At 47.0% G+C, this 26,785-nt stretch overlaps 2 protein-coding genes across 6 annotated transcripts in view; both read left to right on the top strand.

Moving 5' to 3' along the window:
* Window positions 1-46: 46 nt before the first annotated feature.
* On the top strand, window positions 47-5,565 carry Rhno1 (RAD9-HUS1-RAD1 interacting nuclear orphan 1). Of its 5 annotated transcripts, none has more exons than XM_028754500.1 (3): window positions 47-119; window positions 3,464-3,712; window positions 4,674-5,565. In XM_028754500.1, exons 2-3 carry the CDS (start codon window positions 3,548-3,550, stop codon window positions 5,214-5,216), a joined length of 708 nt encoding a protein of 235 aa, XP_028610333.1. In that variant the 5' UTR covers window positions 47-119; window positions 3,464-3,547; the 3' UTR covers window positions 5,217-5,565. The 5 variants fall into 5 exon arrangements, with proteins under 5 accessions (XP_028610333.1, XP_028610335.1, XP_028610336.1 ...); XM_028754502.1 differs by lacking the exon at window positions 47-119 and adding an exon at window positions 133-569 and having other exon boundaries at window positions 4,674-5,510; XM_028754503.1 differs by lacking the exon at window positions 47-119 and adding an exon at window positions 168-558 and having other exon boundaries at window positions 4,674-5,510.
* A 1,512-nt stretch (window positions 5,566-7,077) lies between these two features.
* Window positions 7,078-26,785, top strand: part of Tulp3 (TUB like protein 3) — a 40,540-nt gene continuing 20,832 nt past the window's right edge. The window contains exons 1-2 of the mRNA XM_028754466.1: window positions 7,078-7,159; window positions 26,313-26,364. Coding sequence (XP_028610299.1) covers window positions 7,119-7,159; window positions 26,313-26,364 — 93 coding nt within the window. The 5' untranslated portion in view covers window positions 7,078-7,118. The remainder of the gene's footprint in view (window positions 7,160-26,312; window positions 26,365-26,785) is intronic.

Raw genomic sequence — 26,785 nt, 5'->3', positions numbered from 1 at the left:
CGCCGGCGGAGCGTTGCGGTCACGTGACGGAGCGTCGCCAATCGGCACCGGCTTGTCTCCGGGTTCCGGCCCCGAACGCTCGGCGTCCTGAGGAACGGCGGCCGCGGCCGGGAGGGCGGGTAAGGCGTCCCCGGGGCTCGAGGGGCGGCGGGAGGGACGCGGGGACTCGCGGACGGCGGCCAGCAGCCTGCTCCGCCCCGCCCCGGACCGCCCTGCCTCCCTGGTTGACTTCCTTCCGGGACGGCGAACGCCACTCCCCCGGTTAGCTACCCACTCTGCGACCCCTGCGTCCCCCGCCTGGCTCAGCCCTCGCGGCTGCCTGGGGTCCGGCTTGGCTTTCTGCCCTAGACTTGCGGTTACGAGCCTACGCCCCGCCCCCGTCTGTGGCCGCCTCCTCCGCGGGCCCTGCCCCGAGGTGTCCAGACAATCATTTATTCCCTCGACAGACATTAATAGAGTGGCAGACCCGGGCATCCTTCCCCTGGGCTCACCGTCTGATGGCGAGGGAGCACAGAATGAGATAAACAGATCGGTAGAATTCTAGCTACACAGGAACAAGTTAGAGGCCGGTGGGTTTTGTCTGACACTAGGTCTCCCCCTGTGTAGAATTCTCGATCCTCGTGTTTCCGCCTTCGGAGGAGCCGGAGGTCACTGGCTCGCCCTCTCGCAGCCTCCTGTGATAACTTTGAATATTTATTTTAATGAGAAAATCTTGACTTAGGACAGGAAAGCTTTTCTTTTTCTTTTCTTTAAAATGAGCTGAGAATAGGGTGTAAGATCTGTTACTCATTACACAGAAGGGAGAGAAACCTTGAAGGGATAGATTAAGAACTGTTTTGACTGGAGGAGGCCTGGTGAATACAAAGGCTGAAGGTCACGGGGATTTGAACTAAGGGAGTGAGGTATGCTATGAGACAGGAAGCAGAGCCTTCGCCTTTCTGAATTTTGTTCTTATCTAATAATTAAAGGAACCCAGTCAAAAGTTGTAATCAGCTAGGCGTGTGGCACATACCAGTAATCCTGGTGTGACACAAAAGGGTCTCACAAGCAGGCTAGTCGAGGCTACATAATAAGACTATTTGAAAAGTGCACGGAGTGTGGTGGCTCACGCCTTTAATCCCAGCACCCAGGAGGCAGAGGCAGGCAGATCTCTGTGAGTTCCAGGCCAGCCAGGTCTACATAGCGAGCCCCAGGTTAGCCAAGACTATATAGTGAGACTACCTCAAAATTAATAAAAATAGGCAAAGGTTGAGCAGAAGTGAGCCAAAACCTGGCTTAGATTTTGTTTGGGTGCATCTATAAGAGATTATTTTGATTAGACTGAGATGGGATGTGGCCCCATTTCATGGGCTGTGGTCCTGGACTGACTAAGAGCAAGCTGAGCTGGAGAATTCATCTGCTTCCTGCCTGCTTAAGTGTACCCAGCTGCCTTCAAGTTCCAGCTGCTATGACTCCCCAACACGAAGGACTGTACCCTGGAACTGTAAGCCAAAATAAGCCCTTTCCTTAACTTGCCTTCCCAGGAAATTTTATGACGGCAACAGAAAAAGCACCTAAACCAGCCAGGCATGCCTGCGATCCCAGCACGTGGGAGACGACATCGTGCATTGGAAGCCAGCAAGGCTATTCAGACCCTGTCTCACAAAAGCCAAAATCATTATAAGAGGGCTGGTATACAGCCAAGTGGTGCCGTTATTGCCTAACACGCTGAGGCCTGGGGTTCAGTCTGAAAACTGGAAAGAATATATTTTCTTCAAAATCATGCAAGGGTAGGGAAATTGATAGGTCCACATGGTTAGGGTTGAACCAGCTGGCTGCTAAGTACGCGGGGCTCAGTTGACGGCAATTCATATGCTAGAGAATCTGTGGGCTGTTTCCTTTTGTTGTTTTTTGTCTTTTAAACAAAACCTAGATGCTGTCACAAGCTTCTATTTGACAATCTCTAGTGGTTACTCAGCCCAGCCCCACACTCATGTGGCCTCACCTGGTTTTCAGACTCTAATGTTGACCCTATGTCTAATATATATATATTTTTTTGTCATTCATCTTTTTTCTTTTTAAATAGGGTCTCACTTTGTATCTCCTACTGGCATGGAACTCACTAGATAGACCAGGTTGACCTCCAGCTCAGAGAAATCTGCCTCCTGAATGCTGGGATTTAAGATGGATGTCCCCACACCTAGCCTCTTTTCCTTGTTTATTTTGTTAGCCAGATGTGTGTGAGGACACATGCATGTGAGGGGAACTCATGCCATACATGTGGATGTCAAAGGATATCTTTTGGGAATTGGTTTGGGCCTTCTACCTTTTTTTTGAGTTCTGGGGATCAAACTCGAGCCCTTGATTTTTGAGGTCTCTCTCTCTCTCTCTCTCTCTCTCTCTCTCTCTCTCTCTTTCTTTCTTAAAAATAAATATTTATTTATTTATTTCATATATGTGAGTCTGCTGTGTTTAGACACAGCAGGAGAGGGCATTGGATCCCCATTAATTACAGATGGTTGTGAGACACCATGTGGTTGCTGGGAATTGAACTCAGGACCTCTGAAAGAGCGGTCAGTGCTCCTAACCTCTGAGCCATCTCTCCAGCCCCCAGGTTTTTTGTTTTTTGGGTTTTTTTTTTTATGCTGCTGAGCTGTCTCTTATACTCTACAATGTGCTTGTAATGTCTGAATTCACAAGACAGGTTTTTTGTTGTCTAAGATTTCATGTAACCCAGGGTGGTCTCTCGCTAGCCAAAGGCTACCTTGAGCTCCTGATCCTCCTGCCTCCCTTACTAAGGGCTGAGATCATGGACATGCCTCACCACATCCGGCTTGGCTTGGCTTTTGAGAGGTTTTTGTGTGTAGCCCAAGCTTGACTTGAACGCCTGATGTCTTGCCTCAGTTGGGCTAACCATGTTCCCCCGTGCCCAGCTCTAACCGTCTTTGCATGTGGTGTTCCTCAGCCTCTAGTGACTGTCCTGCTTTTGATTCACCCAGCTCTTCTCCTACAGGTCAGGTGTCTTCCTACCCAGAAAGCCTTCTCTGACGTGAACTGGAGCAAACCGTACCGTACTGAGATGTGATTGGTCCCTTCTGGTCAGCTCCCTTCTCCTTCTTTTCCTCCTTCCTTCCCACCATTCCCTCTTTTGCAGTTCTGGGGACTGAAACCTAAGGCTTTGTGCACATTAGGCAACTGCTGTACCACTGTGCCTCAAAAACAGGGACTATCACTACAGGTATCACTACAGGTGCTTAGTACTCAGTACTGTGAATAAGTACTTGCCCATCTTTAATTCCTGGCACTCAGCAGATGCTCATTGAATGAGTTTTGTTGATATGGATAAAATAGTGTAGGAAGCTGTTTTCCCTACAACCTGAGATCTGATTGGTAGTTTCTGGTAGATTGGTTAACCTGATGTCATGAAGAATTGGGGGAGGGGGTGTCACCCACATGATCCCCCCCTTTTGTGTCTTCTCTCCAGGCATGGTTTGCAACTGGACCCTGACCCAGACCAGGAAGGCAGCCTGCATCATGTGGTTGCTAACTGCTCTTCATTTACCTATTGATGCCTCCCAAAAAGAGACGCAGACAGTCCCAGAAAGCCCCGCTGCTGTTCCACCAACAGCCACTGGAGGGCCCCAAACACCATTATGAGTCTCGCCAGCAGCCCATTACCCACACTGTACAGGTGCCCTGCAAGCCCATTGATCAGAGCGCCATCACTTCCTGGGTAGGTCCTGGCAATTCTTTGACCTTTACTGTGTTGGGGTTTTCAGAATACTGGCTCGTAATCCTTTTGGAGCAGGGACAGTGAAATAGTTACTCTTCTTGGCTGTGGTATTGCCTGATTTATCCTCTTTTCTTCCTTCACACCAAAATATGCATTATCTGGAACTGGAGTCTTCCCTTCCAGGTTCCTCTGAAAAGTTCTGATTGGACACTTTACTACCCAGTAGCTGTGTGAAGAAGCTAGAAAGATAACAAATTTATAAAAGATTATTTCCTGCATTTCATATGAAAAGTACTAGGTCTGACTAAAAAAGTACGAGTTGACTGAACCTTAGTGGAGAAAACTCCTTTAAAAATGACATGCTAATCCATGCTAATCTATGCAAATCCAGCCTTTGGGAGGCTGAGGCAGAAGGATCCCAAAGTGAAGGCCGCCCCGGACTTTATGGTGAGACTGTCTAACAAAAGAAATCCCTAAGCACTGATTGAGTAAACAGGTGTATTAGACCCCACTCCTCAGCAGCCACTTCCATGGAGCTGCCCTTCAGTATTTGCTGAAGACCTTCTGCCAGGCCTTGGAAATAAGTCTATTTGTCCTTGCTCTCCTGAGGACTTTATTTTTCTGAGGACTGAACTGAGTCTGCTGAGCATGGGTTCTGCCCCCAAGGATCCTTCCAGCCCTGCTCTCAGGAAGTGTAAGGACAGAGTTAAACAAGGGATGGCAGTGCAGTGTGGTGATGAGCGAGGCCTGCTCTCCTCTCCTCCTCAGGAGCAACCTGAAGGGCAGGGCGATTGGCTAGCTGGCCCAGGTCTCTTGCCTACTTGTACCAATAGCTGGTTGGGTGTTTGTCCTTTACTGTAGTGAGTCCTCACTATTCTGGACAAAAATAAAGGATCGTACACATTTACTCTTCTTTGTGGTTGGCTCACCACCACCATTTTTTTTTTTTTTAAATGCACAGGTATTACCTCAGTTTGATACAACAGCAGAAAGCCGGTTTCCAATACACCGGAAACATCCCCGAGACCGGGCAAGACATCCAACTCGGAGATCTACCTGCAAATTTCCACGTCTAATCTTTGAGAGTCCACAGTCTTCCAATTCAGAGACATTGTTGTTATCCAACAGAGAGCAGCCCCAGAACTCAGAAAAGGACACACCCAGAAGGCCTTTAGTGCCATTGTTCAGTCCCCAGAGCGGTGGGGAACTGTCAGTGCATGTACCTCAAAGCTTACCTCATGTGTTCATGCCCCCTGATATCCAGACCCCGGAGTCTTCTGTAAGAGAAGAGCCCATTTCTCCAGACCAGAAGGAAAACAGTCTTCCAAGCTCCATCCTTGGCCCTAGGACTCCCAGCAGTCCAGAGCCAGGGCCTGTTCTGGTCAAGGACACCCCTGAGGAGAAGTACGGGATTAAGGTCACGTGGAGACGCAGAAGGCACCTGTTTACCTACCTTAAAGAGAGGGGGAAGTTGGATAAAAGCCAGTTCCTTGTGAAGACCTGACTGGACTGCACAGACTTCAGTTCATCCCAAAGCTGCTGTGGGGAGGTTTCTCAAGTCACTTTTGGTTTGAAAGGATGAAATGGAAGGAACATCAGTAGGAAGAGACTTAGCCAGAGGCCTAGAGTTGGAATCCAGCTTCTAGATTTGCTTTTTAAGCCACCTTGCATCAGGAATAGTTGGATTTAGTGTCATGAACTGTTGGTATTTTTCTCACATTAGCTGTTTAAGCCTCTGAAGTATCTTGTACTGTTTACAATGTTTGTAAATAAATGGCTGCCCTGAGTTTTTAGAGAACCCCACCTTCGTCAGTGATGCGGCCACACGCCCATCTGTAAAAGGTCTATGCTCATTAGTCTTCTGCCTCCAACTAATTCAGTCCACATTTTTGGTACCGATGGTGAGGCCCAGCGACAGCTTTGCTGATAGAAAAGTCAGGAGTAAGCTCTTTAATGGTCGACAGCTTTGGCTCCTCTGCTCAAAGGGCCACAGGCCAGGCCTGTGCTGGTGAACACAGCAGGGTCAGGGAGACCAGGGACAGAAGAGTCGCTTAGGCTTGTGTTTTGAGATTGTGTTCACAGTGGAAGAAGTGTGGTGCTATCATGTGGTGGAGAAATGAATTCCTATGAGTAACTTGTCCTATGTGTACATAAACTGTACATTCTAGTGTGGTTAACGTGGGCCTGCCTGACTCAGTGGTCCTCTTACTCATTCAAATAGCATCTCTTTCAACCCTACTCGTTTAGCATCTAACCCCTTCTAGGCCAAGCAAACCTTACGTTGCCCTTATATGAGTGAAGATTTGTAGCACAAAAAAATGAAACAATCCAGGGTCACACAGGGAGGGAGACTGAGTGAGTGCAACGTTCTGCTCTCAGCCTATGTATGCAGGTATCGTATTCCCTAGTTTTCAAAAATTAATTCCTGGGACATGGAGAGGTGGCTCAGCAGTTATGAGCCCTAGATGCCCAGAAGACATGAGTTCTATTCCCAGCACCCACATGGTGACTCACAGTCATCGATAACTCCAGTTCCAGGGTATCTGGCAGCTTTGGGCACCAGGGATGCATATGATATGCAGACATACTCACAGGTGAAACATACATATACATATAATAGCCTGGGGCATGATGGCACATGCCTTTAATTCTAGCACTAGGTCGACAGAGGCAGTGGGATCCTAGAGTTCCAGACCAGCCGAGGACTGTATAGTGAGCTCCGGTCTCAAATACATTATTAAGTGAATTTTTCGATTCAACATCAGTGTGACTTTGGCCTTACTAATTAAGTCTGTATGCTGTAGTTCTGGTCGTAAAGTCTTATAGTGACCAGAGCTACAAAGGCACTGGTGGCTGGAGGCATTGATTTACTGCAGAGAGGACAGCCTAGCAGCTACCCTCAGTGAATAAGGACATTTGAAGATGGTCCCCAGATAGGGATCCCTCAGCCGAGGTTTGAGAGGCTGAAGGCCTCAGGATCCCGGAGTCTGTGTGGTCAGACTGCGAGGCTTCAGAGGTTCAAAAACCCTGGGACCACACCCTGGCAGCACCCTGGGTATTCTCAGTGCCACAGTGGGGTGCTGGGAATCGCACTGTGGGGGAGCGGCCCCCGGAGTGGAGTAGCTGAATACTCCAAAGAGAGCCAGCTTCCACCCAGCCCCAGGGGCTGCTCCCTGCTCTAGCGCAGGCGCCTTCGCCTCCCAGTGCCTCCCGCCCCCCTGGAAACCCTCCAGCATCGTGGCTAGCGCCATTTGCCAGTGAGTGGGGAGCGGAGGGCACTGGACCAATGGGCGTCGGCGACAGTGCGGGGTGTGGTTGCCAGGGGCGGGGCCCGACCTCCTCCATCCTCTCCAGCAGGGCGGCGGCGTCTCGGGGTCTGGACGCTGATGCCACCGGTCGGGCTGGTATGGAGGCGGCGCGCTGCGCACCCGGACCCCGCGGGGACAGGTCAGGCGGCGGAGGGGCGGGCTGGGGTCTCCAGGGTGGAAGGGCAAGGGCAGAGGCCAGGATCGGGTCCCCAGGCTGGGCAGGCGCTGTGCACACCCCAGAACTCTCTCGAGTCGCTCTTCTGGAGTTTACCCCGAACCCGCTCGTCCTGCTTCCCTAGGGCCTCCGATTCCCTCACTTGCAGTGCGCTGTGCATCCCGCGCCGCCAGCACTCTCGAGCCGCTCCCCTGGAGTTTACCCCAGACCAGCTCGCCCGCTCCCCTAGGGTCTGGATTCCCTCCCTTGCAATGCGCTCGCCCTTCTCCGAGTCTCTCTCGAGTTGGGTCAGAACTGAGCTGGAAGGAGAGCATTCCTGGGAGTCGAACCGGAAGGTCGCGGGTGATGGTTAATTGGTTCCAAGGCCGTTGCTTTTGGCAGTCATTGCGGAATTCTGGAACGAGTCCGAGAGCTGAAAAATGCAAAACTGTTCTTTTCTTCTTTCTTCCTTCCCCTGAGTTTCAGGAGTTCTTTCAATCAGGTCTGTCTTAGTTTTGACTGTTCCATACTCTTGTTCTCTTGTTCGTGCCTCCGGCTTCTCTACCAAGACCCCTCTTTTTGCCTGGTTCACAGAGTGAGCTTGGGAGAACAAACGGGCTGCAATCTCAGCCTGTTCATTTCTCGTCAGCTAGGTTAACGAAAAGTTAATGGGGGGGCCGTGTGAAATCACTGGCTCAAAACTTTGGCATTGTGTGAGGATTGAAACCAAGCACGCCGACTGCATTCTTCCTTACCATTCCATTACCACAGCAGATAAAGACTTGGCGTGTAAACTAGTTTAAACTAGTTTTTAACGGGTCCGAAACGATCTTTTAAAAAGTTTCAAAGACGGAATAGAGACCCCACTCTCCCTTGGTCTCATACAGACTAAGCTTCCCTCAAACTAGATAATAAGGATGACTGAACATTTGTTCCCTACCTCTGCCTCTCAAGGCTGATCTGTTTTCATCTTTCATCAAATAAATTCTATAAACATGATAGCTGCTCTCTGAAATTTGTTTACAACTACCCCCTCCACCTTGGGAACAGAAAATACATTTACAAGTATAAGGTCGGGTTAGTAACGTTAGTATTCAACGTGTCCGGTTGAAATCAGAGGATATCTCATTCAGTTGAGGGATTTAGTTTTTAACTAAATAATTTTAGAGAAGTAAATTTTATAGGGGTGTAATTTTATATTTGATAGGTCTTATGTAGCAGGACATTTAAGCCAGGCTAGCTTCGAACTCAGAGATCCATCTGTCTCTGCCTTCCATGACTCATGATTTTAGGGAACAAGGACTTGACTTTGAAATTGGGACCAGCTGGCAGTTATTTTTTTCATCTCCTGGACTTGAAACTTAAAGGAGTAATTTTAAGGTCTTCCCTCCCACCCCCACCCACTCCCCACTTTTTCTTCCAAAGAAAGAAACCGGCTCTAATTTCCAGTTGATTGACAGGGAAGGAGCCTGTGTGAGCCCCTAGTTTCTCCTGCCCTAGGTAGAGCATGCAGTGTCTGTCACTGTTTAACTCATCTGTTGCTAAAAGCCAGTGAATGTCTTGCTTTTTAGGTAGTCATTAATAGTTTTTTGAGAGAGACTGACTTGACTGAATGTCAGTATAATCCAGTAATCCAGGCTAGCCTCAAACTCAAAATCCTCCCTGCCTGAGTCTCCCAGGTGTTTCATGTAGGCATGTATCACCAAGCCTAGATGTACTTGTGTACTAGGTATGTTTCCCTCCCTTTCCCCCTCTTCCTCTCTCTCCTCCCACTCAAGTTTAAAATTTTCTTTACATCCTGACCAAAGTTTCCCCTGCCCCACTCCCCTCCCAGCATCATCCTCCCCTCTCACCCCTCCCCCCATCCACTCCTCCCTTTCTCTTCAGAAAAGGGCAGGCCTCCCATGGATGTCAACCAGCCATGACATATCAAGTTGCAGTGAGACTAGGCACCTCCTCTACTATTAAGGCTGGAGGAGGCATCCCAGTAGGAGGAAAGGGTCCCCAAATCAGGTAACAGAGTCAGAACCAGCCCCTGCTCCCACTGTTAGGAGTCCTATAAAAAGACCAAGATACCCAACTGTAACATGTGCAGAGAGCCTAGGTCAGTCCCATGCAGGCTCCCTGGTTGGGGGTTCAGTCTCTGTGAGCCCCTCAGAACCCAGGTTAGTTGATTCTGTTGGTTTTCTTTTCCTTGACCCCTCTGTCTTCTTCAATCCTTCCTCTCTCCCACAGAATTCCCTAAGCTCCACCCAGTGTTTAGCCGTGGGTCTCTGTATGTTTCCCTCAGTTGCTAGGTGAAGCCTCTCTGAAGATGGTTATGCTAGGCACCTGTCTGCAAGTATAGCAAACAGACTATCATTAACAGTGTCAGGGGTGATCTCTGTGTCATGGCCTGGGGCTCAGGCTGGACTGGTCACTGCTTGTCCGTTCCATCTACCTCTGCTCCATCTTCAACCCCGCACATCCTACAGGCAGGTCCAAGGCTTGGTGGCTGGGTTGGTGTCCCCATCCCTCCACTAGAAGTCTCGCCTGGTTACCTGGTTACCGGAGAAGCCCAGTTCAGGCTCCATATCCGCCATTGTTAGGAGACTTAGCTAGGTTAGATTCCTGGGAGTTTCCATTACACTAGGTTTCTAGTTCACCTCAGAGATGCCACCTCTCCCCCCATTCCAGTTGTCTCTCTTAGTACTCTCTCCCTCAATCCTCCCCCAATTTGATCCCTCCTGTTCCTATCTCCATCCCTCCATCAAGAACAACCCTTCTGCCCCCATACCCCACCCCAAATAAAGCAGCCACGAACATAGTTGAGCAAGTATCCTTGTGGTCTATCCTTGTGTACGTTTGAGCATCCTTTGGGTATATACTCAGGAGTCCTAAGGTAGTTGGGTCTTGAGGTTGATCGATTCCCAATTTTCTGAAAATAACCAGTGTAACTGATTTCCAAAGCGGCTGTACAAGTTTGCACTCCCATTGTCGGTGAAGGAGTGTGCCTCTTACTCCAGATCCTCACCAGCATGAGCTGTCACGTTTTTGATCTCAGCCATTTTGACAGGTGTAAGATGGACTCTCAGAGCTGTTTGCTGTGCGTTTCCCTGATGGGTAAAGATGCTGAATACTTCTTTAAGTGCTTCTCGGCCATTAGAGATTGCTCTGTCAAAATTATGTTTAGATCTTTACCTCATTTTAAAGTTGGATTATTTGGTTTCTTGATGTCTGGTTTCTTGAGTTCTTTATATACTTTAGATATCAGCCCTCTGTCGGATGTGGAGTTGATGAAGAACATCTCATCAGCCTTCTGTAGGCTGCTGTTTCGTCCTCTTGACGGTGTCCTTTGCCTTACAGAAGCTTTTCAGTTTTATGAGGTCCCATTTATTAAAGGTACTTATTCTTGCCAGGCATGGTGCTAGAATGCCTTTTAGTCCCAGCACCCAGAGGCATAGCCCAGGAGATCTCTGTGAGTTCAGGCCAGCCTGGCTTATACAGTGAGTTCCAGCATCGTCAGGGATATGTAGAGATAACCCAGTTCAAAAAACCCCAGTGCTGTGGAATCAGCTCTCTCCTTCCACATTAAGTGGGTCTGGGGACAGAACTCAGGTCACCAGATCTACACGGGAAGGGCCTGCTGAGACGTCTTTCCAGTTCCTGTACTTAAAAGTTTATGATGAAAGACTTGAATACAGATCTCCTCGTATTAATGCCTTTAGTTGTGTGGCTAACACCACCTAACTTTTTATATCTGAAATTGGCAGTGAAAATTGGAGACAGGCAGTAAAAGCACACTTAGGAACTTGGCTGTGCCTAGGCAGCTGATACTGCTAATTCCTCTGGGATAGCAGCTCAGGGTAGGCTTAGGCTGTCTCAACTTTTGCTAGCGATACTGGGGGTTGGGGGGTGGGGAGACGTGGTATATGGCTCAGGGACAGAGTGTTTGCTTGGCCTTTAGGAGGCTGTAGGCTTGATCTCAGCAGCACATATCCACAAGTATGCTTGTTAGTAATACAGAATGGAAGGCGTGTCAAGACCTTGTGATCTAGAATTGCTTAAGAAAGTATTGGTCTGCCCAGTATGGTTATGCATAGCTGCAGATTTAAGGTCAACTTGGATTATGTGGTGAGTTCCAGGACAGCCAGGACTACACAGGCCCTAACCCAGCCCATTAGATGTGATTTCTTTTTGGAAATAAAATACAAAACTTTGATATGGCCTGTGGACACCGATGTCCCCTTTGCCCTCTGCTTGTGGACAAGTCTATGCAAACCTACACACACACACACACACACACACACACACACACGAATACACACAAAGAAATAAAACTGAAGCCAGGCTGTGGTGGCGCACTCCTTTGATCCCAGAACTCAGGAGGCAGAAACAGGTTGATTTCTGAGTTCAAGGCCAGCTGGTCTACAGTGAGAGTTCCAGGACAGCCAGGGCTATATACACAGAACCCTTGTCTTGGGGGAAAAAAGGAAAGAAAGAGAGAAAGATGGAAAACTGGGCGAGGTGGGCAATCCTTTTTCTTTTTTCTTTTTTTTTTTGTTTGTTTTGTTTTGTTTTTTGTTTTCTCGAGACAGGGTTTCTCTGTGTAGTCCTGGCTGTCCTGGAACTCACTCTGTAGACCAGGCTGGCCTTGAACTCTGAAATCCACCTGCCTCTGCCTCCTGAGTGCTGGGATTAAAGGTGTGTGCCACCACCGCCCGGCAAGGTGGGCAATCCTAACACTGGGGAAATAGAAACCCCGAGTCAGGAGTCCGACTCAAGGCCAGCTTGAGCTATGTGAAATCCTGACTTAAAAGGACCCCCACTCACCCCCACTAGACGGGTGACACCCTGGTTAAGAGCGCATATTGCTCTTACAGAACATCTGTGTTTGGGTCACAGCACCTACATAGTGGCTCACAACCTCCATAATTCCAGTTCTTAGGATCCAGTGCCTCCTTCTGGCCTCCACAGACACACATGCAGGCAAAACACTCGTGCATGTAAAATAAAATGAAAAAAAGAAAAAGAGAAAGAAGAAAGGAAGGAAGGAAGGAAGGAAGGAAGAAAGAGAGAGAACAAACATTCCTGGCTGGAAATTAGGCCTTCCCTAGTCTTGTTAATAGTGTCTAACATGCATATGGGCTTTTTAATTTTTTTTTTTTTTTTTTTATGTTGAAGGCCTCATCTAACCTAGACAGGAAAGACTATCCTATAACAATTCCTTTTTTGCCAGGGTCCTTTGCTCTAAGCAGAACAGTTAATTTCTTTCTTAGGCCTTCCTGTGGAAACCCTACCATTTCCTGGCATCAGTACCCACTGAAAGAACAAGTTAATGTTTGTTCTTACCAGAGCAGAGAGAACGTTTGAGCTGAATCCTTCAGAGGAGGAGTTGAAGCTGTCTCCCAGCCAGGTGTTGGGTGGTTGGAAGGCCTAGGTGATTTCCTTCATTCCCTTGTTGGAGAGCAGCTCCACAGGGGAGGTGGGTCTCTGGCATACCAGAATTCCATAGAGACCGCTGTCCATTTCAGCTCCAGTTCACCAGGAGTAATTTCCAGTCCTATTTAATGCCCACTGCCTGGTTGGGCAATCTTCCTGTGTTTTTGTTTGTTTGATTGATTGATTGATTTTTTTTAAATTTTTAATTATGTGTATGTACATGTTTGTGCAAGTGCCTGAGGAGATCAGAGAAGTCCCATCCCCCTGGGAGCTGGAGTTAACTGCCTGATGTAGGTGCTGGGAACTGAACTTGGGTCCTCTTAAGTCTCTCCAGCCCCAGATGTTGGGGCAGGGATGATGATGGAGATTGGACCTAAAGTCTTGCACATAGTGATTTTGTACTTTTAACATGAGTAAGGTGTGTGTGGGTGTGTGTGTGTGTGTGTGTGTGTGTGTGTGTGTGAGAGAGAGAGAGAGACAGACAGACAGACAGACAGACAGACAGACACTGACTCATTGTGTAGATGAGGCTGGGGAAGGGGCCAGTGGAGGCTGGGGGACAACCTGTGGAAATCCCTTCTCTCCCGTCCACCATTAGGTCCCAAGGATTAAGCTCACATCATCAGGCTTGACAGCAAGCACCTGTAACCACTGCTCTATTGCACTGGCCTGGCCCTGATCTTGAACTTCTGATCCTTCTGTCCCAGCCTCCTCAGTTCCCTCCTGGGACTGCAGTTGTTAGCAGGATACATCTTTAGCATATGAATTACAGTGACAAGTTTTAAGATTCTTTCCATTGACAACGTGTAGAAGAATTTCACACACTCCTGAAGATGTAAATCATCGTTATTTATTAACCAGCTTTGCAGGGGAAAACCTCAATAGATTTTGGAGAAATAAGAATAAAACCCATCCTATTGGAACCTAGTATAGGTTTCTTATGGTGAGTCACTGTGACCAGAAAACTGGAGGCAAAAGTAGGGAGGGACATTTTGATTGGATGACACATTCTTAGCTCTTTTGAACTTGCCATCATCTTCCTTCCACCTACCGAGGGGGGAGGGTTCCAGGACCACACCACCACACCTGGTGATTCGGGGTTCACAGGACTGCACCACCACCCCTGCTGAGTGTATATGTGGGTCACAGGATTGACCACCACACCTGGTTTTAAGGAGTGCTGGGTATTGAGCCCAGGGCTTCATTCATGCTAGGCAAGCAAGCCTTCCGCTTTAAGCTGTACCTTTGTTTTGTCTTAGATCAGCTCCTACCATTTAGCCTAGGCTGGCCTTGAACCCAAGATCCTTCTACCTCAGCCTCTGTGGTACAGGCACCTCAGGCGGTCACCTCCATCTGAGCCTTAAACCGTGTTTTGAAAAAGGTGAGATCCGTCAGGATGAGGTCAGCAGGAGTGTTGCCCACCTGAGTGTGCTTTATCCCTTTGGAGAAAGCTGGGCAGATGCTGTTACTTCACTTCATGGATAGGGACTTAGAAAGCTGGGCCTGTTTGTTCCTGTCAGTATCCTTCATTCAGGGAACTGAGGCAAGAGAACTGAAGCCCAGGAGCTTAAGCTTGGATAATACAGTGAGACTGTCTCAACAATAAAATATAACCAACAACAGGGAAAGGAGAAGACAGGAACCAGATAGTGGTTGTGCACACTATCTGAGGCAGAGACAGGCAGATGTCTGTGAGTTCAAGGCCAGCTTGATCTACAGAACAATTTCCAGAATAGCCAAGGCTACAGAGAGAACCCTTATCTCAAAAAGCCAAAATGAAAGGGACTGGGGGTGGGGTGGGGTGGGGAAGGCTATGCTATACCTAGGATGGTATAATTCAATGCTGTCGTCAGAAATATAATTTAGGGCTGATGAGATGACCCAGGAGGTAAAGGTACTTGCTGCCAAGCCTGATGACTTGAATTTAATCCTCCAGACTCCTATATTTTGTCCTCTGACCTCCATGTGTGTACTGTGACACATGTGCCCACCGCCATGTACACTCATACCGAGTAAGTTTAAAAAAACAAATTAAGTAAACTCTTTCCTACCCTGGGCTATAATGATATTAGGTGGGCTGGAGAGAAGTCTCACTGGTTAAGAACACTTCTAGAGGACCTCCTATAGATTGGGTGGCTCAAAGCTCCCTGTAATTTCATCTCCAGGGCAATCTGATGCCCTATTCCAGTCTCCATGGGAGTCTACACACACACATGCACACACACAATCTTCTAAAGAGCCTGGGAGTGGAAGATAGGATTTAGGGGTAGATATGATTAAGATACATTCATGTTATACATGTATGAAATTATAAAAGAATAAAATGTAAAGAGGAAAAATTTTTTTAAAATAAATGAAGTTTAAGCTTTTGAGTTCTGTAGGTTCCTATTCTTTTTTTTATTCTGTATTATCAAAGCATATGATGTAGGTATTTGAGGGTTTGGGTTTTGAGATGGTATCATACACTGTAGCCCAGGCTTGCCCGCTTGCCCCAAACTCTGTGTTATTCCTGCCATTGCCTCCTCAGTGCTGGAATGAGGCATGAGCCACCGTGCTCGGCTACTGCAGACATTCTGAATGTTGTTTGTGCATATAAATGCTAACAACAGATACTGATTACATTTAAATTATTTTTAGAGCAAGCTGTTTAAGAAATTAAACATCTTGGCAATGTACAAGTAAGTATCAATTTGGTGAGCCTCAGGGCCTTGGGCTTGCCAAGTATCAGCTCTCCTGGGCACTGAGTTCTACACCAAGCCCAAGAATATTTATTTGGTATTCTCAGCACAAAAGACTACTTTCATCGTTACCCCAGAAAGACAAGGAGAATAAACAACATGCTTGAGAGAGAAGGTGTAACCCAAGAAAAGGCGAAGGGAACTTGCCTGTTGGTGCCGAGCACTAGCTGTTTGCAGATCCTCAGGGAGGGATTCTTTGGCTTCTGTCAAGTTATATATTGTTAGTGACGATTCTGACGGAGGTAGAGTAGTGCATGCCTATAGTCCCAGCCTGTAATCTGAGGTGATCCGGAGCTCAAGGCCATATGGACGACTTGACGAAACGCTGTATCTCAAAGAACCATTCTGATTCCTCAGAAAAGCCAAGGTACGTCTTCGCTTGGGTCATTTAAATGAAGTTTTTTTTTTTTCCTGCTCCATGTATGGGACGTGCCAAATCAAGAGGGAATCATTCTAAATAAATTCCTTGCTGTGTTTTTATGTGATATGAAGGCTTAGACCACTTTCTAACCCTACCTTTTCACTGGCTGCTTCTTCCCCAAGCAGTGCTTGCTTTCCAGCCTTATGTCTGCTAACTGGGCCTCTTAAGGGATGGATTTTCAGTCTCTGGCTTCAGTTAAGTTTGCCCCAGTTTGTGGCAGCCTCCCTAGGAGAACACAGCTGGTTCTGGAATATTGACGTTTCTCCCTGGTTGAGGGAGGACTATTTAGAAGGAGTCTTTTCCGGAGTGTCTCATTTATTCTTGATGTGTCTTTTCCCAGGGACAATATTTTGTTCTAGTCAGAATTATTCTTGGTGTCTCAGCATGTATAAAAATACAATTTTCCAAGGTTAACTAAGTTTAGAATTTGGACGAGGTGGATTTTATGTTATTTCATTTGTAATTCCAGCTGTCTGGGCTGCTAAAGCAGAATTCAAGCTGGTTTTCAAACGTATGACAATTGTCCTGCCTCTGCCTCCGAAGTGCATCGTCTGGGGGAAAGATTTTATAAGCCCAGATCAGCCTGAGCAACAGAGATGACAGTATCTCATTTTAAAAAAAAGTTAATTTGCATAGAGTAGGTACTCTAATTTGCATATTAGTGTGGCTATTGTAATAAGCAAGGTTATGTAACCAATACTTCATAGGTCAAAGTAAGCACACTTTGTTTACTTTAGGATGTGACTGGGAATTACCACACAAACCATCATAGGTATATAAGAAAAAAAAATTTGATGGATGTTGTGGTGCTTGCCTATAACCCTACCCTTGGGGTAGAAGTAGGAGAGTCAGGAGTTCAAGCCTTGGCTACATAGTAAGTGCAAGGCTAGCCTAAGTTACATGATTCTCAACAAAGAAAAGAGGAAAAAAATATATCTTGAAGCCAGGTGGTGAGGGTACATGCTTTTATCCCAGTTAGGATTTAATCCCAATTTGAGAAGCAGAGGCAGGCAAACCTCTTGAGTTCCTGGCCAGCCTGGTCTACAAAGTGAGTTCCAGGACAGCCAGGGCAAATTCTGTCTTAAAAAAAACAAAGCAAAGCAAGCAAACAAACAAAACATTTTGATTGATAGTTGCTGAGTTCAAGAGTTCTATCTTGCAAAATATAATTTTATATAAAAATTAATTTTGTGTGAAATGGAAAGAGGATAGCACAGTGGAGGTACCGAGGTGCATCAGCAGCCAGCTCTCAAGTGTCATTTAATCAAAGACCAACCCCGAGTTATTCAGCAACACCCCAAGTTTAGATTTAATAATATTTTTAAAAACCGCCCTTACCACAATACGGGGCTCCTAATCTCATGCTGACCAATCAAGAGCTGCAGAAGTTTCTTATGTGGCAGATACTGCCCTGTGGCTGAAGGGCCACACTTACCCTTTTAACAGCCGAAGGAAGAAAACAAGGAAACCAGAGAACAGAGAGGAAATGGTGTCATGTCAGTGGGCAGCTTGACCGCATCTCTGACTAATAGGTCATCACCGCTAGCAAGTGAACACCGTTTGCTTGAGACTTCAAACCGAAGTGTGCTCTAAAGTTTATTTTTCTTCTTTTGGTTTCTCAAGACAGGATTTCTCTGTGTAGCCTTGGCTATCCTGGAACTCACTCTGTAGACCAGGCTATCCTGGGACTCACAGAGATCCAACAACCTCTGGCTCCAGAGCGCTGGGATTAAAGGTGTGCACCACCACTCTCTGGCTAAAAAATTATTTTTTGATCATAAAATAAAACCCTGGAAAAAGCATACATCATCACCTTCTTTTGAAGTTCTCTTGAAGTTGTTTTTTGTAGTTAGTCAAGAAAAGTCCTCCTGCCAGGGATTTCAAAAATTCTTGATAAACTTCTATATTACAACCTCATTCATTAATTCTTTCTCTCTTCCCCCCTCCCTCCCTCTCCCTTCTGTCCTCCCTTTCTCTGTCTCTCTGTGTCTGTCTGTCTCTCTCTCTGTCCCTTCTTCCCTCCCTCTCTCTGTCTCTCTCTGTCTCTCTCTCTCTCTCTGCTTCCTTTCATTTAAGAAATAAATGACTTAAACATCATCAGTGTTCTGTACACCATGTACCTTTTAGCAAGGCCGAGTATAGAGTCCTGCTTTTTTGAGTTCCTTTTGAGTTTCTTTTTCTTTTGAGCAGTCCCGAGTATTGCTCTAATTGCTGTGCATGTCAGCGAAGGGCTCGGCAGAGCTTGGTTTTGGAAGTTGATCTGTCGAAGTGAAAACAAGAATTCCCAGAGAAGTGTGGACTGTTTCTCCCGATGCCACAGCTGTAGCATAAACACATATAAACGATACAGATGTGGGGTGGGGAGGGGCCCTGGGCACGCAGGCTCCTGTGCTGGCACAGGCCACGCCTACTCCCTCAGCAGAGCCCCAGAGTCCTTTTTAAAACATACTTATTTTTATTTTATACGTATGAATTTTTGCATGCATATGTGTCTGTGTGCCACGTGAGTGCCTGGTCGATGCGGAGAGGCCATGGGGTCCCCTGGAACAGGGATTGCAGCTGGTTGTGAGCCATCATGTGGGTGCTGGGAACTGAACCTGCCTGGGTCCTCTGTGAAAATAGCAAGTGCTCTTAACCACTGAGGCATCTCCCCAGCTCCTCAGAGCCCTTCCTAGGAATAGCCTGGAGTTCATGTCCTTAATGGCAGTGGTGGCATGACTTTTAGATTTTTAGCTTAGGCAATGTTTCCAATATTTTTTCATGTTCAAAAGCATTGATTTGTTTGTTTGTTTATTTGTTTATTATTTTTGCAACAAGGTCTTGCTACGTAGTCCCAGATAGCTTTGAACTCTTTCATATCCTCCTGCCTCACCCTCTATGTACTTGTTTTTGTTTTTATTTGTTTTGTTCTGTTTTGCTTTTCAAGACAGGGTTTCTCTGTGTAGTTCTGGCTGTCCTGGAACTCACTCTGTAGACCAGGCTGGCCTCGAACTCAGAAATCCGCCTGCCTCTGCCTCCCAAGTGCTGGGATTAAAGGTGTGTGCCACCACTGCCTGCTTCTCTACGTACATACGTATCACAGGTCTTCAGTACTAGCTGGACTTGTAAATACATCTATGTGAGAGACTTCTACAGTGTGTGTGTGTGTGTGTGTGTGTGTGTGTGTGTGTGTGTGTGTGTGTTTTATAGAGGGAGCATGTGCCAGTTAGTGATTGATATTTTTAAAGATTTATTTACTTTTGTTATGTGTATGAGTGTTTTGCCTGCATGTATGTCTCTGTACCACATTTGTGCCTGATGCCCTGGGAGGCCCAGAAGAGGACATCAGATCTCCTGGAACTGGTGTTGCAGGTGGTTAGGAGCTGCCATGAGGGCACTAGAAACTCTCATCTGACCACCAGTATACACCATTGCATGCATGCCCAGATATACACACAAAATGTAGTATAACTCAAAAATAAAAATAGCATTGTGCCATGTGTTTAGCATCTGGTGAAAACCCTGGGAGAAGAAAGCCTGATTTCCCTGTATGTTGAGGGACAGACAGCATGACCGTTGAGGGAGACTGATTTCACTGTGACTAGGGAAGGTAGATCTCATGTTTAATATATTGCTTTTGTCTTTTTTGTTCTATCCATGAATTTAGCTGCTGGTTTGCTCCCGCCTCCCCCTCCCCCAGTAAGAAAACAATTCACAGGGAAGTATGTGGTGTTGAGTCTCAACATGGAGGCTGCAGGAAGCAGGCATGGTTATTTATACTGGCCTGTTGTTGGTTGTTTGTATCTCTATGCCAACTCCCCATGAACCTTACAGGAGGCCCCGTCACAGTTGCTACCTCGTGGTAGGCTTCTTTGGTTCAGCTACAGGATTCTGTGTCCATGTATTGGAGGCCTGATAGGCCTTTTGTGTGTGACATTTTGTTGTCTTGCTTCCCTTAGCAAGATGTGACATTCAGACCGTTGTTGATAATTGAAAGAATTATAGAAGAAAACAAAGACCAGGGCTGTGTCTGAAAAGGAATTTCTCTGCTGTTGGTTCTATTCCCCTTGTCTTCCATTGCTGCATCTGTTCCTGCTTCCTGGGTGAAGAGACACCATGACCAAGGCAACTCTTAAAAAGAACAACATTTAATTGGGGCTGGCTCACAATTCCAGAGGTTCCATCCATTGTCATCATGGCAGGAAGCATGGCAGCGTGCAGGCAAGCATGGTGCTGGAGGAGCTGAGTGTTCTGTATCTTGTTCTGAAGGAAAACAGAAGACTGTCTTGCAAGCAGCTAGGAGGAGGGTCTCTGAAAGCCCACCCCCACAGTGATATACTTTATCCAGCAAGGCCACACCTCCCAACAGTGCCTCCCCCTATAGACCAAGCCTGTAAACCACCTCAGAAGTCAGACTTCCACCAATGCATCAGGGATAAAGACAGAGGCCAGCGATCTGACCTGGTGTGCTTGCTGGCTGATTGCTGGCACACACACACCCTTTTTACAAAAAGAAAATTGCCTTGCCAGGTTACCTTTGCTTTGATTGTGTGTCCTTTGTGCAACACCAGAGTTATTGTCCCTGAAAGCCTCATCTAAGTGTCCCGTCAGTTCACGGTCAAGTTTACAGATGGCGGTCATAAATGTAAGTTAGTGAAACTAGCCATGTGTTGTTTAATAAATTATTCTTTTTTAAAGATGTCCTGTAGTATCTCACATAATGTATGACAGAATTCCTTGGCAGTGTGAGTGGGGTATAGGAGATCACCACGTAACAGAGTCTGAATCAGTGGTTGGATATATACAATGCATTTGGTGCATCAATTTGAGAAGCATATGGAAAATTTCAAAAGATAAGAAGGAATTAGGAGAATGTAAAGAGTCGTGCCTGGAGAGAATACAGGGTGTAGGATCTAGAGCCACACTGGGATGAGCTGTTGGGAATAATGTTTATTATCGTTAGACAGTGGTGCTATCCACCTTTGATCCCAGCACTTGGGAGGCAGAGACAGCAGGTTTCTGTGTTCAAGGCCAGCTTGGTTTAAAGAGCAAGTTCCAGGACAGCCAGGGCTACATAGAGAAACTGTCTTGAAAAACAAAAAAGTTTGTCAGAGTTATTAATGCCATGGGTGCGCAGAAAGACAATGGTTAGTCAGGGGCTCTGAGCAGGAGACTCAGGCCCAAGCAGCAGAGATGGGGCCTCTTCTTACAGATTTCAGAGGAGCCTGCCCTTGAGCTATCTCTGATTCTCCAGCAGGCTACAGGAAAAGAATGTATCAGAATACTCTAGTTCTTTGATATGTCTGATTGTTCAGTATGCCCATGCAAGGTTCTTACTTTGGAGAGTAAGAAACCAAGTACTGGGCTGGAGAGATGGCTCAGCTGTTAAAGGCTAGGCTCACAACCAAAAATATAAGAAACCAAGTACCTGGGAATCTGTTTGCTAGAGATTCAGGTAGCTGGCTGAGAACATGCTCACCAGCTTCTGTCTGACTGGGGAGAGCGGACGACCGATGCCCGTGTTCTGTCTTGAGCAGCAGCCTGGTCTGGATTCTGAAGCTTGTCGAGATATGTCAGTGGATAAGAGTGCTTGCTGCTCAAGTATGGCAACCTGAGTTCAAATCCCCTGGCACCCACGTAAAAGTCTGCAAGTAGCCATGCCCATGCCTACATCTTGAATGACATATGGAAAGGAGTCAGGAAAATTTCTAGAGCTTGCCAGCATAGTGCAGAGTTCAGTAGGAGAGTCTGACTCAAGGAATAAGGCAAGAGAGTCATAATAAAACAGGACACCCAGTTACAAAGTCGAACAGTCCTCAGTGGGTGGGAGGAGTGAGGATGATTATAGGAAAGATAGAAAGCAGATGCAAGAGACAGGTATGGGAGGGCTGCAGGTCAATACCACACCAGCCCCGAGTGCATTTCTCATAGCCTTCTTATACTACAGTGCCATGGGAAGCAAAGCCACAAGCTAACAGAAGTAATTTGCTAAAATATACACATAAGACGTTTGTTCCCATCCAAAAACTTCCCTGTTCTCTCCACCAAGGTCAATAGAATCTTCAGCCTCTCACCTTGAGCCTCAAGGCACCTCCTCTTATCATTCAAGGCCTCAGCAGGCCGGGAACTCTGCCAGCAGACCCTGCCTGCCTTGACGCTACCTGGCAGGCAGATGCTCTCTCTTTATTTCCCTCTGCTTCAGAGAAGTAGCAAAAGGCACCAAATGTTCTGTGGTCTCGGTGTACACATGCACAAGTTCATGCACCACCCCTTGAGTGCGTGCGCGCACGCGAGCACACACACACACACACACACACACACACACACAAGCTGTATCTACTTTCCTAAAGTGTTTATTTTCTTCAGACTTCCACTCATTGCCCATCTTACTGCTGGTCTCTGCCGGGATCAGTTATTTGCAGGTGACTTGGTTATCTTAGTTCCTATGGAAGTGCAAAGTAGCAGTCACCTTTAGTGCATATTTTAGTGTAGTTGAGAATTCAGAGCGGGACCAGAATGCCCGTCTTTTATTTCCTGCATGTGCTGCTGAATGATTGTGATGCTGAAAACTTGGCCTCCCTTAGAGGTGTCTCAGTGTCCTCAGAGCCGGGACTAAACTGGATCCCCGAGATCCGATATCAAAATCACAGACAAGGGAGTCTGATTGCTCAGGTCAGGTCAGGTATCTTCTGGATGTATTGGTTGATGGTCATGGAAACGTGGTACAGAATAATCAAGTCCCCTCCCCAAGATATACTACAGTATATCCGAGGCTGGCCTTGCGTGATAAATTTATAGAATGCTTCTTAGTGTCCTGGGATGTAGGTTTGTGCTGCCGCACTCATTCACATGCTTCTCTTCCTTCCTTCCTTTCTTTTTTCTTTTCTTTTTTTTGACTGGGCCTCTCTATAGTCCTGGCTGGCCTGGAACTTGGCTGACTTCTAACTCACAGAGATCCTTCTGTCTCTGCATGCCACCCCTCACAAAATAAATAGAGAAATCTAATGAGTAATTTTAAACAGTTTATTAAAGCTGTTGTCTTGAAGCGAACCTTTCCTCTTGTCTTTCTCATAACTCTCCCAATACTTCCTTGTCACACACCAAGTGTTTTATCTCTCCTAAGCTCTGTCACTGTCCCTTCACTCCGGTGTATTTCTCACATTTGGTAGCCAGGGTAAACCATTCCTTCCCTCTGTTTCCTCACTGTAATGTCTGAGACCATCAAGCAGTGTTTCTGATGCTGAGGAGCCAGTACAGGAAGCGTTTGCTCCGGTCACTCCCGAGAAAGCCTGGCCACATCTCACTCCTTCACTTTTTGCAAGCCTTATCTTGTTCCCTCGCTGCAGTGTGGCTTTGCTCTTCTCAGGACCTCAGGCTTGCTGAGCCTCCACATCCTTGGCAAATGCAGCCAAGTGCTTCCCTCAGCGTCTTTGTCTGGTGAAGCAATCACTCGTGATTATCAGCGGGCTCCAGAGAACTTGCCGGAAGGTGGTGCTTGTTCAAGGTTATTGAGTGGTTCAGTAACCCCCATCTTCTGGGAAGTTCTGTGGTCTGAACACATTCATCCCATACCCTTCTACCACAATTAATCGAATTAGCTAAGTTATGGTCTCGGGACATGGGGCTTTGGGGAAGTGATAGGTTGTAAGGGTAGAATCTTCATGAATGGAACTGGAAAGAGAAAGAAAAAAAAAAAACTGTTGTGTCCATATGATAGAATATGGAAGGTCTGGAGGTTGGGAGCTGGAGAGGTGGCTCTAACATTAAGAACACATTTTTGTTTCTGCTAAATGAGATTTCAGTTTGTTTTGTTTTTTATTTTTGTACTGCTCGGGATTGAACCCAGGGCCTTGTGAATGTCTGGCAACAGCTCTGCCCCTAAGCCATGTCCTCAGCCTGTGTGCTAACTTAGAGCTCCTATGACTATTGACATGTAGGTGTTAACTAGATGTTACAGGCCTAAAGCGTCTATTTGCTGTTCTTCTGTCAGGTCAGAAGGCTTTCAGGATACCCTGTTATTTAGGTCTTCTGCTTAGCTTGCCCGGCTTGCTGGGAGGAATTTAGTGGTGTCTGGATGCAACCTTGGAAGACACACCCAGCGTGCTGACTGTTAGAGCCCCTGTGAGGAATGCTGGAGGCATCCGTGGTGTCGAGAGTGTGGCATTACTGAGGTTCCAGCACTGGGGAGGTGTGGTGAGGAGAGGGGACAGTCTTTTTTCATCCCTGCCAGAAAGATCACAGTTTTGGTTTACTATTGGAGGCAGAGAGTGAGTGCGCTGAGCAAAAAGCATGTTTGCAGCAGCTGTTGGAAACTAAGCTGTAGTCCTGGAGTCTTTTCTCCAGGTTAACCTTTCCCACCTACTGTTCATGAACGCACGTCTTCCTTCTATCTTCCCTCCCTCCCTCCCTCCCTCCCTCCCTCCCTCCCTCCCTTCCTTCCTTCCCTCCTTCCTTCCTTCCTCCATCTCAGTCATTTTAGACACCATCTTTGTAAGTGTGCACTAATCTCCACTGCATACCAACACTGTTCACCCTGTGTTAAAGCAGCTAGGAGTCAGGAGCCTGCAAGTGCGGATGGATATGGATACATCTCAGGAGACACAGATACATCTCAGGAGACCCGGCAGGGACCCCACAAGGGATGGAGATAGATACATCTCAGGAGACACAGCAGGGACCCCACAGGGGATGGAGATAGATACATCTCAGGAGACCCAGCAGGGACCCCACAGGGGATGGAAATAGATACATCTCAGGAGACCCGGCAGGGACCCCACAGGGAACCAGGAGTGGGCTACAGCTGGGAGGAGGGGCTGCTATTCTGAGTACTCCTTGGTTTTCTTGTTTGTTCCTTTGTTTAGTTTGTGGGATTGAACCCATAGCCCTAAGTGTGAAGCCTTCTACCGCTGAGCAATGTCCATAACCAGTTTTGTTTTGTCTTTGAGACAGAGTCTTACTATGTAATCCTGGCTATCCTAGACCTCACTCTGTAGACCAGGCTGGCCTCAAACTCATAGAGATCTGCCTGCCTCTGCCTGTCCAGTGCTGGGATTATAGGCGTGAGCTACCACCTCCACCACCGCCCGTGTTTGTTTGTTTCTAACAAGAAGTCTGTCTCAGAATTGGGAGTGTGGTTCAGTGGTCAATTACTTGCTTAGCCTGACCTTTTCAAAACAGGAAATGATAGATTAAACAGGTACATAGATGGATGGATGGATGAGCTGGCAGATGGGTTAAAAGGGAACCCAGACAGATAGTTTAGGGGTAAGAGCACTGGCTGCTCTTCCAAAGGACCTGAGTTCAATTTCCAACACCCACATGGTGGCTCACAATCACCTGTAACTCCAGCTCCAGGAATCTGGTGCCTTCTTTTGGCTTCCAATGGTGTTGGTCTGTGTGTTCCTTAGTACTTGTCTGCAGAACAAATATTACTAATGCCAGATCTTGCTGATTTTGAGACATGGAGAAGTCCTAGGCTGTTCTCAAAATCAGGGCAGTTCTCCTAGCTACCCCCTCCCCCTGCTCCCCAATACTGGCATTGCAGGTATGAGCTGCCACCCATGGTCATGGTGGTAACAGGAAAAATAACTTAAGGACCTTGGTTTGGGAACTGTGACACCCAGATTCTGTTTCTCTTTCTTAGAAGTAGCTTTAAAAAAGAAGTAAAATAACCTGATTTTTAGGTTCAATTTATTCTCTAGTTGTTAGACTTGGGCATGACTCTCTAAGTCTCTGTTTCTTCATCTTCAACATAAAAAATGGGGCCTGATTCAGAGGGTTGCTCTAAGGAATCAACAAAACAAGACGCGCACACAACACGTAGGCCAGGTTGTTTTGTTGGAACATGCCGAGTACTTGATACACAACTTAAAACAAAAAGGAAGGACCAGGTGGGACTCAGTGCACAGGCTTAGCAGGCTCAAGGCCCTGGGTACCATCCCCAGCAAAACAAAGCAGGAAGAGGGAAGAAAGAAGGCAGAGAGGGGAAGAAAAATCTCTTTAGCATGGATTTGTGTTAGCATCTTTTTTTTTTTTTTTTTTTTTTTTTTTTTTTTTTTTTTTTTTTTTTTTGAGACAGGATTTCTCTGTATAGCCATGGCTGTCCTGGAACTAACTCTGTAGACCAGGCTGGCCTCGACCTCAGCATCTTTTTCTTAGCTTTTGTGGACTCTGATTTCCTCTGGGCCCCTAGAGGCTGTGTGGTAGTGGGCTGGCCTTTGTGGTAGTGGGCTGGCCTTTGTGGTAGTGGGTGGACCTGTGTGGTAGTGGGAGGGCCTGTGTGGTAGTGGGAGGGCCTGCGGGGTAGTGGGAGGGCCTGCGGGGTAGTGGGAGGGCCTGCGGGGTAGTGGGCGGACCTGTGGGGTAGTGGTATAGTGGTAGTGTGGGGTAGTAGGTATGCCCTTGAGTGAAAGTAGACAATACCTGGGAATGGACACTTCCCATTCCCATGGACTAAGGCAGAGTTGATCAGTTGTAATTAGCCCCTGGGAACATATACATGAAAAAAAATGAAGTAATAGGCAGGCTTTCAGAACGACTTTGTTTTTACGTGCTTTCTTTTTTGTCGTTTTTGAAACAGTGCCTTTGAAGATGAGACCCTGAGACTTCGGCAGCTGAAGCTGGACAATCAGGTGAGTGGAGGGCTCCCAGAGGACTGCACAGCCTAGTGCTGAAGTTTGTCAGGGTCTCAGAGAAGGACCAGAGGGGCAGGGTCACTCACAGTTACTCATTAAATAGTGTGTGAACTTAGGAGTCTTGGCCAAAGCTCTAGGCTATGGCAAGACCAGAGCAGTTTGAAGATGGTAGCAGTACACTGGCTTTGCTAATCATCAATGAAGATCTCTGGGCTGCTATAAGGCTTCGAAGGATGTTGTAGCTGGGCATGGTAACACTAACTGGGAATCCCAGCACTAGAGAGGCTGAGATAGCATCTTGGGAGTTCAAGGCCACTCTGAGCAATGTAGTATAAAAAGAATTATCTAGAACCAGCCCCCTAGGTAACATCACAGTGTGGCAGAGAAGCAACACGGGAAACAGCCGTTTCTTGGGATG

Source organism: Grammomys surdaster, unplaced genomic scaffold (assembly GCF_004785775.1).
Source record: "Grammomys surdaster isolate TR1022 unplaced genomic scaffold, NIH_TR_1.0 126013, whole genome shotgun sequence".
NCBI lineage: Eukaryota > Metazoa > Chordata > Mammalia > Rodentia > Muridae > Grammomys > Grammomys surdaster.
The sequence above is the reverse complement of the archived record's forward strand: the minus strand, read 5'-3'. Positions and strand labels throughout refer to the sequence as shown.

Coding starts and splice junctions, on each gene's coding strand:
- Rhno1 (XM_028754500.1), top strand. CDS start 3,548: ATGCCTCCCAAAAAGAGACGCAGACAGTCCCAGAAAGCCCCGCTGCTG. Junction 3,713..4,673: donor AGAGCGCCATCACTTCCTGG/GTAGGTCCTGGC, acceptor TTAAATGCACAG/GTATTACCTCAGTTTGATAC.